Source organism: Marmota flaviventris, chromosome 18, assembly GCF_047511675.1.
Source record: "Marmota flaviventris isolate mMarFla1 chromosome 18, mMarFla1.hap1, whole genome shotgun sequence".
In the NCBI taxonomy this organism is placed as follows: Eukaryota; Metazoa; Chordata; class Mammalia; order Rodentia; family Sciuridae; genus Marmota; species Marmota flaviventris.
The window spans coordinates 36,024,032-36,039,589 of NC_092515.1; the positions used below are offsets into that span (position 1 = coordinate 36,024,032).

A 15,558-nucleotide genomic window follows, 5' to 3' on the forward strand; every position below is an offset into this window, starting at 1 on the left:
CAAAATGGAGGTGGGAGGCGTCACCTGGGGCCCTTGCACTGAAGGTTTAAACTTCTAACTGGAGCTGCTATCACTGGACTTGAGACACTGGAGTGGGTGAGAAGCTGACTGGGGACTCCCTTGAGTCTCCCCAGATCATGTAGAGTGACAGGGACCTGGGACTTTTCCTCTTCCTGGAGGCTATAGGATATTCTGGTCTCTGCTTCAGCCACTGATGTGCTCTGTGACCTTTGGTGAATTCCTATCCTGCTCTGGGTCCCTACCTGCCGGGTCTAAATGAGTGGAGTGCTTTCTCTAAGGATCCTGCAACCCTGGCGTTCTAAGATTCTGTCATCTACCTACCCCAGACAGTCACTGTGGCTGCCCTGTGAAGAGATCTCTAAGATCCAGCATAGAATGGAGTGGGTGACATTTGCTGAGTTCTCCCAGAGGCCAGGCACTGACTGGAGTCCTTCTGATCTATTAACTACTTGAAGCCTCCAGTCAGCCCTAGGGTGTGGCTTTTATCATTGTGCCTGTTTGACAGAAGAGAAATTTGAGTCACAGGGAGGTTACACAACCTGCCCAAGGTCACATAGCCAGGCATATCCACTCTAGGTAGGACTTATATTTCCAAGTATGTAATAAGCAACATCTCCCAGTCTCAATAGATCCGAAGGCAGGTGATGCTACCCACCCCCATGAGAAGACCCTCAGGTGTCAGGAGGACTTAGCCATCAACTGGCAGAGTGGAACTAGCAAAAGCAACTTCCAGATTTATGTCCTCAGGAATTTTTACTGGATATCCAAAAGCAATGGACATAGGATTTGCAAAGATTGAAATTCAAATGTCAAAAGAGAGATATCTAGATAAATGTAAAATATCTAATATCTAGATAAATGTAAAATAAAGACCAACATTATATTCATCATTGTTATTATATGTTATTCTTTTGTTTACCTAAGTGCCCAAAAGCATTCTTTTAATAAACCCAGACATTGGCAAGAGTCTGCTGAATGAAGATTTTCATATGTCAGGGTAAGGAGTGGACACAGTTGGAATATTTCAGGGTGGGGGGGATTACAAAAATGTGCAGATGCTATGTATGACTCAGAAATGACACTTCTTGGTACTTATCCTAAAATATCCAGGAATGCATGTAATGATTTAGTTACAACATATTCCTTGTGGTGTTGTTTATAATGTCAAGAACAACAAAACCAACTTACTAAACCCAAACAAATGTTAGTTAAATCAATTACTTTTCAAGACCAAATTTTATGCAGCTGTTGAATGTCAGACTGGGATACTTGAAGGCACAAAATGATCTTTATGGTCCATGAGCAAGTTGTCATTCCTACCATGCATGTGTGATCCATTTCCAAGGGAGGAAGTATAGAGTCGGCGACAGAATGGGAACACAAGGACTCGTGATAGGAGCAAGTCTCTCTGGCTGGTGAAACTATACATGAACTTACTATTTCTGCCTTTGCTTCTCTGTGTTTCCTAACTAATCTGGAAAGTGTGTGTAACATCCTTGCAACCAGGGAGTTAAAAACAGCACATATTATTTTATAAAGAAAGATAATGGAAGAAAGTGCCCAGAAGAGGGAACCTGGTCACCCATGGAAATGCTTGGCTAAGGAGATGAATAATGTCAGAACTGATACCCAAGGGGCTCTGAAGTGCTCTGGGCATCTGTGCCCAGGTGGCCAGAGTGCCTGGGCACACCAACCACTACTCTGTCGTGACTAGGTGTCTAGACTCACCTGGGAGTTGAGGACATATCAGGTTCATGCAGCCTGGAATCACCTGCACACCCCCCCCCCCACACACACACACCTCCACCACCCCACACCCCAACCAAACCAAGAAGAAATAAAACTTCACACCTCCCTCACTGGCTCAACAGCTCCTTTTACAAAGCACTGATCATATGCTAATATATCCCATGATACATCTTTTTTTTCCACTTTGCATATTGTGTATTAGCTGTCTCTCTGTCCTCAAATGCAAGCTTCACAAAGGGAGGATCTTTTGTTCACAAGTGGATTCTAAGAACTGAGAACAAGGGTGGCACAGAATACTCAAGAACCCTGTGTTGCGTAAAGGGCTCTAGAAACTCCTGAGAGGTCCAGGAGGCCTCAGGGCTCTGCAGTGTTCTAGAAGATTCCAGGAGAAAGCAGAGCCAAGCCCAGGATGGCCTCCACCCCCTCCTGCAGCACCAAGGGACAAACCCCCCTGGGACAGGCCACCACTTACATAGGAGGGAAGGAGGTGGTGTTCTTCACAGATCTCCAGGGCTCTGCTGGCTGAGGTGGAGCAAATCTCAGGGGCCCAAGAGGGGGCTTGGCAAAGGGGACGCCCAGGAAGACGGCCACCGGCTGCGCAGATCCTTCCAGGCTGACGTACTTCCCCAGGACTTTGCCGTGCACAGTGTCCACCACGGGGGGCGAGGACGGGTGTCCTGCTGGACATGGGGAGCAAATGAGGACATTAGAGGGGAAAGGCCAGAAATGGGTTCCAGGTGGGGTTGGCCACATTCTAGGTACGTGAAAAAGTCATCTATGCCCTCTAGGCCTCAGGACAATGTGAAATAGGGAGGAGGAAATGTGCAACCTAAGTAAAAGGATTCAGTGAAGGACTTAGAATTGAAATATAAACACATCCAGTCGAAAGTCAATGGAATAAGAAGAGCTTCTGAGAACGAACAAGGCCTTGGTTTCCCTCTTAGAAGCTTCTGGGAGCATGCATCCAGAGGTGCTGAGCTGCATACTGGTTGAGGGGACGAACAAGTGGGGGCCCTGTTCTCAGGAGGGCTGACCTTGGGGGAGAAGGAGCCACAGATACACTTGACCTGAAGCCGGGGAGAAAGAGGCCACGTCCTGGTGGGGGACCAGGGAGGGGCTGCAGGAGGGAGAAGAGGGAGCCAGGCCTTCTGATCCCATGGAGCCGGGACTTGCAGAGAGGAGACAAGAATGAGGGAAGATGGAATGAGGGGGGAAAGCTGAAATAAGAGACAGCGCAGAGGTTCAGAGATAGAAAAATGCAGGCTCTGGCTGGACACTGGTGAGTGGGCTGTGGGTACAGAGGGAGTCCAGGTGCAGGGGGAGATGACTCTGGAATGAACAGGTGCATGACAGGGAGGGCCTTGAATGCCAGGCTAAGGGATTAGGTTTCATTTATCGGACAAACAAACATCAGGAATAATTTTGGAATGAAGGACACAATAAGCTTCTAGAATGTACTATGAGCTCTAAGAAGGGCCATTTATAAAGAGAGAGAGAGAGAGACTGGGTGTCAGGTTCCTGCTGCTCCATTCCCTCCATTCTTGACACCTGTGCTCCTCGTCTCCCTTCGGCTTCCTCGCCTGACCCGGTTCCACCTGCTTCGGGACCAGAGTGAACTAACCTGATCTTCCTTCCTGAGGCAGGTGGATTTCAGACACCCCGCCATGGCCACCCTGAAGTCCTGTCTTGTCTGTCCTCAATGACCTCAGTTTCTGAGAGCACCCATCACAGGACATGGTTACTATCCTCCTGTCCCAGGATGCTCCTCTTCGGATACAGACAATATGGCAACATTCCCCGCAAAGCGTGTGGCCAGAAAAGAAAAGAATAATTCAGATGTGTTCTACCAGAAGAAGAATTAATGGAAAGTTTTTATGGGAAATCCACTTACAATAGCACCAATAGCCAGTTCCATACTGTGGGCACTTGGGCTGTTTTGTTGTTGTTGTTGCAAATCACCGGACACCACACCAGGATGGACATTCTGGAGGCAAGGATACTCAGTCCCCGACTTACAGTGCCTTAACTTAGCATTTTTTAAAATGTTAAGATCATGAGTTTTCTTACGATCAAGATGAATAACTAACAGCCCTGGAAACCACGATACAAAGCCATTCCACGCCTCCTGGTATAAAGAGTGAAGCCCATGCTTTTTTCCTTATGACATGTGACTAATTATCACCAATAACACCGAGACGTCCTTCTAGGAAGCTTATTATTCAGTGAGATGTCTGTGGATACAGACTCTGCAGGTTGCTTTTTTTTCCCTCTTTTTTTGGTGCAGAGCCAGATTTTTGTACTGAAGATAGATACCTTTTTTTATATATTTAGGAGAAAAAAAATCATAAAGAAACATGGAGGTGCATAACATGAGGGATTTTGATGGAGGATTTGGTAGCTGCCAAGATCAGATTATGGGGGCTGGGGAGGGAGAAGAAGACTGAAGGGCAGGCATGTGAACATGGCTCTGTGTCAGGCAGGGTCACTGGGGACGTCAGTGAGATGTCCTGGCAAGAGGTCACAGGACCAGGGCATCTCTGGACTGGAAGGAGGTGGGTGAGGGGCGGGGGATGGTCCCTCTGGAGGTGAGGGTGCACACCATGGATGTGTGTGGCTCACTGCAGGGGCCAGGGCGAGAGGAGAGCAGCAGCGGAGAACGGGGCTCAGAGGCAGCTTCAGCTGAGGTTGGGAGCACCCACAGGGGAGGTGGATGGAGGAGGGTGGGAAGAGGAGCTGAAGGAGGGCGCAGTCTGAGCAGACATCTGAGGACATGGCCTCTGTTACCTCAGTGACCACCTTCAACCCAGATAAAGTGGGTAGAAGCCAGAGAGCCCCAGATAGAAATATGGGCAGACAGGGTGGGAGGCATAAACAAGATTGTGACAACAGCAGGCATCTCTTGGGTCATGTGGGATGTGCACATACTGAGCACTTTCTGTGTACCCGATGTGCCTTCCAGCTGCTTTACATTATTCCTCAAAAGAGCTTCACCAGGTGAGTGTCCATAAGCCCACTGGACAGATGGGCAAACAGGATTCGGAAGCAGCCTATAGGAACTTCCTAGGTGGAAACGGGATGGCATTTGCTGGGGTAACCAACAAAAAGGAATGTTCAACCCCAAATTTGGGTCTTCTCTTACTCTGCCTAACCCTCATTGCCAGTCCTCCTAAGTGTCACCTAGCCAGAGAGAAGATAATACCCAGACGGGGCCTCGGTTGCCAAGGCACTGATGTCCAGAGCACAGGTTCTGGATTCAAGAGCCAGAAACAGACCAGCGCAAGGCTTCCCAGGTGAACTTGGGAGAAGACATTTCTCGGAGTCTCAGTTTCTCTGTCCATAAAGTGGCACAGATGTGTGCTGTGGTCCATTTTGCTGAACCCCTGTGTTAACCGTAGATTTATTTTCTATCTCTAATGCCTTGGCGGGTGAGGTCTTGCTGATCTTTGAGGAACTACTGCTCCTTGGGTCCACACCCCAGCCACCTCCTTTATTATGGTCTCATAACCTGGGCCAGTATCCTCCTGCCCAAACCACCCAGAACTAGGAGCCAGAACAAAGTCCACTCAAATAATTCCAACAGGCCAACCCTATGCCAGCTTCCTCTGCCTCTCCCCTTCTGGGCAAAACCAAAACAACCGTTTTGTACCTGTTGACCTCCTCTCCCTCTGCCTCCTGACTGACCTCAGTAGGTCCCTTTGTGTCTTGTCCACCCCAGTGGTGTCCCCAACCTCTTGGGTACTGGAGTGACAAACTATATTTTCAACAGCCAAAAGCTTCTGGCCTGATATTACCATATGTCAAGTTTCCTAATAACACACTCCACTTTAGATCAATACCTTTATCCTTTTTCTACCTCCTGTAGACCAGACACCATTCTAAGTGCTTCAAAAAGCACCACCCGCTTCATCCTGACTACAGCCTGATAAGGTAGGTACTACTTCATGCCTATTTTAGGGACAGGAAATCCAGGCACAGCTAAGTTAAGTATCTGGCCCAAGGACACCCAGCTTGGAAGTGCTGAGCTGGGATTCACTTAGTCAGGTTCCTGAGATTATGCCTTTAATATTCTGCTAAGCCCTTCTCCCCCATGGCCCAGATCTGCTCTAATAATCAAGTGCGGAAGTGGGAGGGAGGACCTCTCTTAGTTCCTCATGAGTGAAGTTTGAGTTTATCTCATTGCCCTCCTGACCCTGATGCATAAAGCAGGAGGGCCAGGTGTTCATCGTACCCTGAGTCTTCTTGTGGCCAAGGCTGGCTGAGCTTCAAGTTCAAGTCCAGTTCCGAGTCTAGAGGGAGAGCAAGATTGTGGAACTGGAGCTGCATGTCTTTGTCCTTTAGTTATTGCCACCCATCTCAGCCAAGGACAAGGATTTCCCCTGTGTGCCCTGGTATTTATATTTCAGAAGGACTCACCCCATGCCGCGCAAGCAGAGAGAGAAGCCAAGACCAAAGTATAGAGCCACATCCTGGAAGGACAGCCGTTCTGGGGTCAGTGAGTCTCTATGCTGCTCAGAGGCAATGCACTGGTACCACCCTAAGCTCAAGACCTGCCCCTGAATCCTGCCTACCCAGGCCAATTGCATAACCTAAAGTGAGAGAAAAGCTCTCCCTCCCTCTGGCATCTCTTGGGACCTCCAAGTCACGCCCATAGCTCTTCTCTTGTATCTGAACAGTCTGTACCAAACTTAGATTACAGAGGGCCACAAACTCGTCCAACAACTTCTTACATAAGAATTTCTCCCTGGTAGAACTCTAACCTCAGTGCACTTTGAGCTTCCCAAAGCGGGCACCAGGAAACTGAACCCTGAAACAAGGCAAAACTTTGGTCTGGGGTCCTCAGAACAAGCTGGGACATTGTAGAGCAACTCCCAGCTCCAAAACTGTTCAGCTGGAAAACCAGGGACAACTCTTAGCCTCCTGGGCTGCTATTTCCTAGAAACCAGGCTCTGATATTTGGAAGCGATCATCCAGTCCTCTTCTGATGTCTAAATTAGCTTTGCTTTGTGTCCGCATGGTGGGTGACCCAGGCTCCCACACACAACTATGGTCAGGAAACTCACTACATTTTGGTGCAGCAATTTTTGGGTAAAATATTCTTCCAGTAAATGAATTCCATATACCTCAAATCCTTGGCTCTCATTATGTCTCCATTCATTTTATCCATTCCATCTTCAAACATATACCCACATACCTGGTAAGTACAGGTAAGTACAAAAAAAGGCTCCAACCTCTACTCTGTGTGCAATTTTAGCTTTTTCAGGTTATGGATGCTTTTATCAGTTACAGAGAAAAAGGAAAACGTATATAATATTGGTTTCTAATTTAACTTTTCGGTTTCTGTCTGTCCAAAGACTCTCTTGACCAGTGTCCTGAATGGAGAGCTCAGCATGCTATCCCTATTACAGTGCTGCCCCCTGCTGGACACTGGTAAGTAAACAGGTGAAGACAGGTCTGGTTGTCTCTAAAGCTTTTTGCTTTGATTTAATTTAATCAAAGATTAGGGCTAAGAAAGACACTATCTGTAAAATATTAAAATTGTTTACAATGAAAGTAATGATTAGGTATTTGAGAGTATTACAATAATGGAAAGGCAGAGACGATTTCAAACTCTGACAGGTACTTGTATTACTGATACATCTGAAGTGACATGGCTCTTTAGGAGAGGCAATTTATAAAACATAAAAGGAGTCATTCATAAAGGGCCTTGCTTTCATCCAAGTTCATATCCTTCTGACAATATTTTTAAAGTGTGTTCAAATTAGTTAGACATGACAGTAGAGTGCATTTGGACACATTGTATACAAATGGAGCACAACTTCTCTTTCCTCTGGCTGTATGTGGTGCAGAATCACACTGGTAGAATAATAATATGTGTACATAGGGTAATAATGTCTGTCTCATTCCACCATCCTTCCCATCCCCACACCTTGTCCCCTCCCGACATTCCCCTCTGCCCAATCCAAAGTTCATAGTTTAGCTATTGCAAATAGAGCTGCTAGAAACATTCATGTGTCTGCATCACTGTAGTATGCTGATTTTAAGTCTTCTGAGTATGGACAGAGGATTGGGATAACTGGTTCTATTAAAACGGTGGTTCCATTAAACAGTATGATATTGGCATCAAAATAGATATGTAGACCAATGGTACAGAATAGAGGACAGAGACAAACCCACATAAATATGGTTATCTCATATTAGACAAAGGTGCCAGAAACATACCTTAGAGAAAAGTTAGTCTCTTCAACAAATGTTGCTGGGAAAACTGGTAATCCATATGCAGCAAAATGAAGATCAACCTTTATCTCTCACCATGCACAAAAATCAACTCAAAGTGGATTAAAGACAGGCACTAAAACAGAGAACTTGAGCCTAACAGAAGAAAACGTAGGACTAAATCTTTATCATGTCAGCGTAGGAGATGACTTCCTTAACAAGACTCCTAAAGTGCAAGAAATAAAATCAAGAATCAATAAATGGGATGCATTTGAACTAAAAAGCTTTTTATCAGCAAAGGAAACAATCAATAACATGAATAGAGAGCCTAAAGAATGTGAGAAAATCATTGGGGCTAGGAAAGACACTTTCCACACACACGTCCGACAGAGCAGACATCTCCAGGATATAGAAAGAACTCAAAAAACTTATCACCAAAAAAACAAATAACCCCATCAATAAATGGTCTAAGGAACTGAACAGACATTTCACAGAAGAAGAAATACAATTGAACAATAAATATATGAAAAAAATGTTCATCAACTCTAGCAATTAGAGAAATGTAAATAAAACTACTCTAAGATTTCATCTCACTCCAGTCAGAATGGCAGTTATCAAGAATACAAGCAACAATAAGTGTTGGCGAAGATGTGGGGGAAAAGACACACTCATGCAATGCTGGTGGGACTGCAAATTGGTGCAACCACTATGGAAAGCAATATGGATGTTCATTCTTTTTAAAATCTTGAGGCCATAATTAATATTTAAAAATTGGCAAAGTAAAAAAATGGTGGCAAGATCCTTGACTAAGATGGGCAATCTCCTCCCAGGGGCATACCAAGTACCTGCTCCTAAAACCAATAAAATTGGGTGAAAGATCATAATGTCCACTTTTAGTATAATAAAATAAAAAGATATTGAAAAAGCAAAAAGGATTGTGATACCTGCATCACCTTGTTCCAACTCCAAGTAGTCCAGTGTAGAGACAAAGTGGCTCTCATTTCGGGAAGTCTAGAAGCCCAGGACCAGGTCTGCCATTGTGAAATTCAACAGCGGGCAAAGCCCCACGACTCCTATTGCTGGGCTAAATCTCACAGATTGAACTTCCAAAGCTGTTGATCCAAGTAATTTACTGCCTCTGCAACCAATCAATTTAGGGTTCTTTCCTTAAATTCAGACAGAAATCACCAACAGGCAAAGTGAAGCTCCCATCACATTGACAGCTCTGAGCTTTGAGGGCTAGCAGCTCTCAGCTCATAGTGCTGGGAACTCTTCCTGCTGATCATGCTGCAGCCAGAACTGATAGCTCTTCTTGTAAGTCTCCCAGCAGACAGAGCTAACAGCTCCCTAGCTTGTCTTCCAGTGAGGGCAAGCAGCTCTCTCAGCAGCTTTTCTATAGCTCTTGGCAGCTCTCTGGCTTGTAGCCATTCTCAGGCCTACCACCCCTTAGTGTTACCAGCTGTTAATATGACCAACTTACCTTGCTCTGCTTGAGATAGAAACTACAGGAGAAAAGCTGGGTGTGGTGGTGCCCACCTGCAATCCTAGCGACTTGGGAGGCTTGAGACAGGAGGATTGTGAGTTCAAAGCCAGCCTCAGCAACAGTGAGGCATTGAAGCAACTCAGTGAGACTCAGTCTCTAAATAAAATACAAAATAGGGCTGGATGTGGCTCAGTGGTTGAGTGCCCCTGCACTCAATCCCTGGTACCCACCCATCCCCCCCAAAAAAAAGAAGAAAAAAGAAATTACAGAAAAAGTAAAACCCACTGAAAAGGGCTTTATTAGAACTTAATGCTGCAGCAGGAAGGGAGCGGTACATGGGAGAGAGACTTATGCCGACTGATCTGATGAGGAGGGATGCTTATAAGGACCAAAAGGCAGGCCCATGCAGTCACAGTCTCCTGTCTGCTAACTTCAGAAGTTTTGCATAGTCGTGCCAGTCTTCCTAGCTGTATTAGGCCCACCTGGCTGTCATAGATAGGGGACCGGCTCCTCACAGACCAAATTGGAGACATCTGAATGGGGTACAGAGGGAAAGAATCATTCAGAGAAGCTTCAGAGCCTCCAAAACTACTGCAGCCAAAGCAAAGTCTCCCAGAATATTTATGGAGCATGTGATGAGGCTGTAGGTGTTGTGATGGCCGCCTGGCTGGACGGCTAAAGAATCCGTTACCTCACTATGCTTCGGGACAGGGGCTGCATCCAAGTGCCCGGATGTTGAGGAGGGGTCTGGAAGCTGACCAGGCCAGGACACTAATACCCATTCCTCAAGCCCCAGAAAGCTTCAGCCATGACAAAAAAAATCACTAATTTATATGCAGAAAGCATAAACAGAGTGATATCAAAAAACACCCTTTAAGGAAGATTTGGACTTTCCAGTCTGTCTCACCTCCATTGCCCCTCCTTTATTCTTGAGGGTAGAACAGAGAGTAGGGCACAAAAGCTAGCACAGAACTTTATCTTGGATCCAGTTCCAGGCCTGCCACCCTATAGAAATCAAACTCCCCATACACAGGACAGAGCTCACAGAGCCTCTAGGCTGGCTCTACCATCAGGTGGAGACCTGTGCACCAGACCCATACTTTGGCCACATCAGTTCCAGCCCCTGAATGGGCCTGGGCCACACTTCCTTCCTTCCAAGACTGCACAAGCTCCCACAGTTGAGAGACCCAGGCATGATCCAGCCAAGAGCCAGACTTTAAGGCCAACCTTGGGCAACAGCTATCACCAGGCCAGTGCTTGCAGCTAGTGTTCTAGAACTCCCAGCAATGTCTGAGTGCGCCTTTTCCCCGACATCCTCGCCAACACTTATTGTTTTTTGTATTCTTGATAGCTGCCATTCTGACTGGAGTGACATGAAATCTTAAAATAGTTTTGATTTGCATTTCTCTAATTACTAGAGAAGTTGAACATTTTTTCATATATTTGTTGATAGATTGTATAACTTCTTCTGACAAGTGTCTGTTCAGCTCTTTATCCTATTTATTTGTTATTTTGGTGTTAAGGTTTTTGAATGCTTGATATATCCTAGAGATTAGTGCTCTATCTGATGTGCTTGTGGTAAAGGTTTGCTCCCATTCTGTAGGCTCTCTATTCACCTCACTGATTGTTTCTTTTGCTGAGAAGAAGCTTTTTAGTTTGGATCCTTTCCATTTATTAATTCTTGGTTTTAATTCTCGCACTATAGGAGTCTTATTTATGGAGTTGGGGCCTAAACCAACATGATGGAGATTTGGGCCTACTTTTTCTTCCATTAGGCTCAAGGTCTCTGGTTTAACTCCTAGGTCCTTGATCCACTTTGAGTTGAGTTTGTGCATGATGAGAGATCAAGGTTTAATTTCATTTTGTTACATATGGATTTCCAGTTTTCTCAGCACCATTTGTTGAAGAGGCTATCTTTTCTCCAATGTACACTTTTGGGTCCCTTTGTCTAATATAAGATAACTGTAGTTATTTGGGTTAGTCTCTGTGTCCACTATTCTGTACCATTGGTCTACAGGTCTATTTTGGTGCCAATACCATGCTGTTTTTGTTACTATTGCTCTGTGGTATAGTTTAAAGTCTGTAATAGTGATGCCATCTGCTTCATTCTTCTTGCTAAGGATTGTTTTAGCTATTCTGGGTCTCTTGTTTTTCCAAATGAATTTCATGATTGCTTTTTCTATTTCTATGAGGAGTCTCTCTTTCTTGAAGTAATCTTTGCTACCTGTATTTGCTCTCTTAAATCTTTGTTGGAGTGATCAATTTTTGCCTGTACTTGCTCTCTTAGGTCATTCTTTAATTCCCAGATCATTTTAATGATGTACATTCTGAACTCCTTCTCTGACATTTCATCTACTGCGCTGGCCATGGGTTCTATTATTGTTGTATCTTGGTTTGTTTGGGGCACTTTCCTCCCTGGTTTTTTCATGCTGTCTGTGTCTTCCTCTCTTGCAGTGCAGACCTGAGCTATTGCAGCTTCTAACCTGTAATCTTGTAGTGTCCCTGCAGGTTACCAATACCTCATCTTAAAGGGAGATTTCAAAGTTTACAGCACCCAATGCAACCGGTATGCAGCCATAGATCAATTAGGTTTTATTTTGACATCTACTGTTTTGTCGCTATAAACCGAAATGATGAATTTGGTTATCTTCTATCAGGTAACCAGTAGTTTTGCATAAGGGTTTACAGTTTCTAATGGTGGGCAGTGGGGGGTGGTAGGCTGTGATGTTTATGAGGCAGGATGTGAAAATATAGAGGTATTAGATTAAAGGACCAATGAAAGGGTAATCAAAAGTGTTGGCTGTTAGCAGGAGAAAAAAGAGAGTATGGAGACCCCATGCAAGTCTCCCTGTTGCCTCTGCAAGCAGATGGTGTCTGTTAGCACACCTAGTAGGGATACCAGTGGTGCATACGGGCCCAGAGGGACCTTGGTGATGGTCTTCCAGGTCCTGTTTGTTGTCCCTAGATGGAAGCACCCATGTCACTGTTTGATGGTGGTAGTAGTTTCAAGCCTGTAGGTACCTTAACATTGGGCTTCCAGGCCCCCGTCAGCATCCCAAGGTGGAAGCTGCCCCAGCTAAAGATGGCGAAGGCAGCAGTGGAAGTAATCCAAGATGGCAGTGGAGATGTCCCAAGATGGAATCAACTGCTTTCAAGACTGGGAGGATGGCCTGTGCAATGGCATTGGGTGGCCTATTCGGTGATGCTGTAGTGTTGTCTGTGGTACTGCAAGGGGCAGCTGCCTTGGCCCTGACCAATGTCCCACAGGGGAGATTACCACGAGGGGAGGGCTATGGCGATGGCTGCTGTTGGGAGTAGCCCTGGCTCCAAAGAGTAACTTCCCCATGGCCCGAGAAGAGCCGTCCAATGGTGAGCCCTGCTGGCTCACATGATCCTTACCCACCAATCAGACTAGCCCTGCTTGCTCACATGATCCTTACCCACCAATCAGATTAGGCCTGCTGGCCCACAAGATCCTTACCCACCAATCAGACTAGCCCTGCTGACTCACATGATCCTTACCCACCAATCAGGAAGCACCCCATGCCAACTGTCATACCATTAAACTGTTAAACTATCATAACTGTCAACGCCCCCATAAATATGCAGAGCTGTTCCTCAATAAACAGGCATTTTCTCCAACGATGAGCCTTCTTCATTCTTTCAGCTGCAATGGCCCAAGGTAGAGGAGGTTTGGGTGGAGCCACCTGTTGGTGAATAAGGAACCACAACATGCGTGGCTCGATGTTTCTCTCAGGTCTCTGGTGGCTGCACACAGGGGGCAGGCCTCTCCAGTCCTTTTTTTTTTTTTTTTTAAATATCCAATCCCAACCTCAACTTTAGGCTCAGCTGCCCTTCGTAGGGGACCTCCACACCTCTGCTCTCCTCCAACAGATTTCTGGTACTTGGTACCTGGTATCTGCTGACCCAAGAGGCGTCCTGAAGTGGCTCCTCTAGCCCTGGTCCTGCCTCCATGCCCAGGGACCCTGTGATCCTCAGATGTGAAGATGGGGTATTCTCAGTGATCCTGACTGTTGGGAGTCGCCCTGGCTCCAAAGACTAACTTCCCCATCCCCCAAGAAGAGCTGTCCAATGGTGAGCCCTGCTGGCTCACATGATCCTTACCCACCAATCAGACTAGACCTGCTGACTCACATAATCCTTACCCACCAATCAGACTAGCCCTGCTGGCTCACATGATTCTTACCCACCAATCAGACTAGCCCTTAGCTCATATGATCCTTACCCACCAATCAGACTAGCCCTGCTGGCTCACATGATTCTTACCCACCAATCAGAAAGCATCCCGTGCCAACCAACAAACCATTAAACTGTTAAACTATTATAACTGTCATAACCCCTGGCTCTATCAATATGCAGAGCTGTTCCTCAATAAACGGGCCTTTTTCCCACAACAAGCCTTGTTCGTTTTTCATTGGTGCTTAATCCTGGGAGGGGGAATGCCTCGATGAACAAGGGCACCCTCTCTCAAGGCTTGCCATCCTCGTCCACTTTTTCGAGTTCTGCTACTACTCACACAACATCGGCTCTTCAGTAGGTGAGTTCCCCTATCGGGTATCCAACTTCAGACAGGCTACACAGGGGCTTTGACCGTGATCGTCCAGCAAACCTCTGACGCCCAATCTGGAGGAGAGAATGTACCCCACCACAATCTTCACGGTCACAGTGGACTCTCTGGAACCCGGCTCATGAGCGGGAAGTCCTGAGGGGTGGAAGAACATGCACTTCCCTCTCTCTCTCTCTCTCTCTCAACCACCCTTGTCCCTCTCTTGACCTATGGGGGCCTCATCTTCCCTCCCTGCAGACTCCCCCTTATTAAATTCTGCACACAAGATTGGCCTTACTGTCAATTAGACAATAAAAGTCAATGGCCCCCAGGAGGATCCCTAGATCCCGCAATTCTCAGAGATCTGTTTATCTTCTGTGAGCACTCGAAAAAGTGGAAGGAGATCCCCTATGTTGAGGCTTTTTGTCTTCTTCGTTCTCACCCCGACCTATCTGGCAGATGAACCCCCTCCCTACCAACCTCCCCCGTTGGCTCGGTCCAGCCCCTTAGGTGTCCCCCTAACACGGGGGACATCTTTAGTCCCCCCCAAAACTAGGTCCCAAGAGTTTCAATGGGTTCTCCAGGCTTATAGCCTCACTTATATGTTATTGGCTAATACACTCCTTCTTGAGGAAGATACCAGAATCTGGGAACTTGCCAGAGCCCATGCAGATGAAACTCACCGAGCTAATCCCAATCACCCTCTGGGGCCACTTGCTGCCCCAGATCAAACTCTCCACTGGGATTATAATACACATGCTGGCATACAGAGTAGGGACCGATTCTCCGCATGTATTATTGCAGGGCTCAAAAAAGTGGCAAGTAAGGCTGTCAATTTCCAAAAATTACAAGAGACCCCATCAGAATTTCTGGATGGGCTTACGAAAGCCCTTTAGCAGTAACCTAGATCCTGAAACCCCAGATGGCCATCATGTCCTTATGACATATTTCCTCTCACAGAGCTACCCCAACATCCGGGACAAACTAAAAAAGCTCGAACAAGGCCCTGCCATGCCCCAGACTGAGAAATTTCAGATGCTTGCCCAGGCCATGAGGGTGCTTCCTCGGGTCACCGCCCATCACTGCAGGTCAAAACCCCCTAGGACTCCTGCTTCAAGAGTGGCAAGGAGGGACACTGGGCCAGAACATGCTCTGTACCACGCATACCGCGTACCCCATGCCCTAAATATCAACAACAAGGTCATTGGGGCTCTGACTGTCCTAGATCCCATAGGAGGCCTATGGCCAGGGAACCCTCCGACCTTCTGGGCATGGCAATGGAAGATTGATGGAGCCTTGCGTCCTTGTCCCCAGCTGTAACGATCAATAGACAGGAACCCAGGGTGTGGATTCAGGTAGATAGGTACAAGGATGACTTTCTCCTTGATACTGGGGCTACTTTCTCAGTCCTGACAGAATTCTGGGGGCAAACAGTACCGTCCACCTCTCCTATTGTCAGGGTAGGAGGAAAGACCATCTATCCAAAAAAGACTCCCCTATTACTTTGTTCCATAGACAACTTCCC

The 15,558-nt window shown here is 46.5% G+C and overlaps 1 protein-coding gene and 1 long non-coding RNA gene across 7 annotated transcripts in view; one reads left to right on the plus strand and one right to left on the minus strand.

The window, feature by feature from the left end:
- LOC114095711 (liver carboxylesterase 1) overlaps positions 1 to 6,327 on the minus strand; it is a 32,608-nt gene extending 26,281 nt beyond the window's left edge. Inside the window, exons 1-5 of one of the 5 annotated variants that reach the window (XM_071604687.1) lie at positions 6,184 to 6,327; positions 5,999 to 6,056; positions 3,662 to 3,754; positions 3,392 to 3,537; positions 2,243 to 2,450 (exon numbers count right to left, since the gene is read on the minus strand). In XM_071604687.1, coding sequence (XP_071460788.1) covers positions 2,243 to 2,450; positions 3,392 to 3,537; positions 3,662 to 3,754; positions 5,999 to 6,056; positions 6,184 to 6,235 — 557 coding nt within the window. In that variant the 5' untranslated portion in view covers positions 6,236 to 6,327. The remainder of the gene's footprint in view (positions 1 to 2,242; positions 2,451 to 3,391; positions 3,538 to 3,661; positions 3,755 to 5,998; positions 6,057 to 6,183) is intronic. The other 4 variants (XM_071604685.1, XM_071604686.1, XM_027939075.2 and 1 more) reach the window with 4 other exon arrangements.
- LOC139702729 (uncharacterized) overlaps positions 4,346 to 15,558 on the plus strand; it is a 30,895-nt gene continuing 19,682 nt past the window's right edge. The window contains exons 1-3 of one of the 2 annotated variants that reach the window (XR_011705307.1): positions 4,346 to 4,764; positions 5,633 to 5,697; positions 6,174 to 7,197. This is a non-coding gene — a long non-coding RNA (uncharacterized lncRNA). Of the gene's footprint in view, positions 4,765 to 5,632; positions 5,698 to 6,173; positions 11,392 to 15,558 lie in introns of those variants that run through there. The other variant, XR_011705306.1, reaches the window with a different exon arrangement.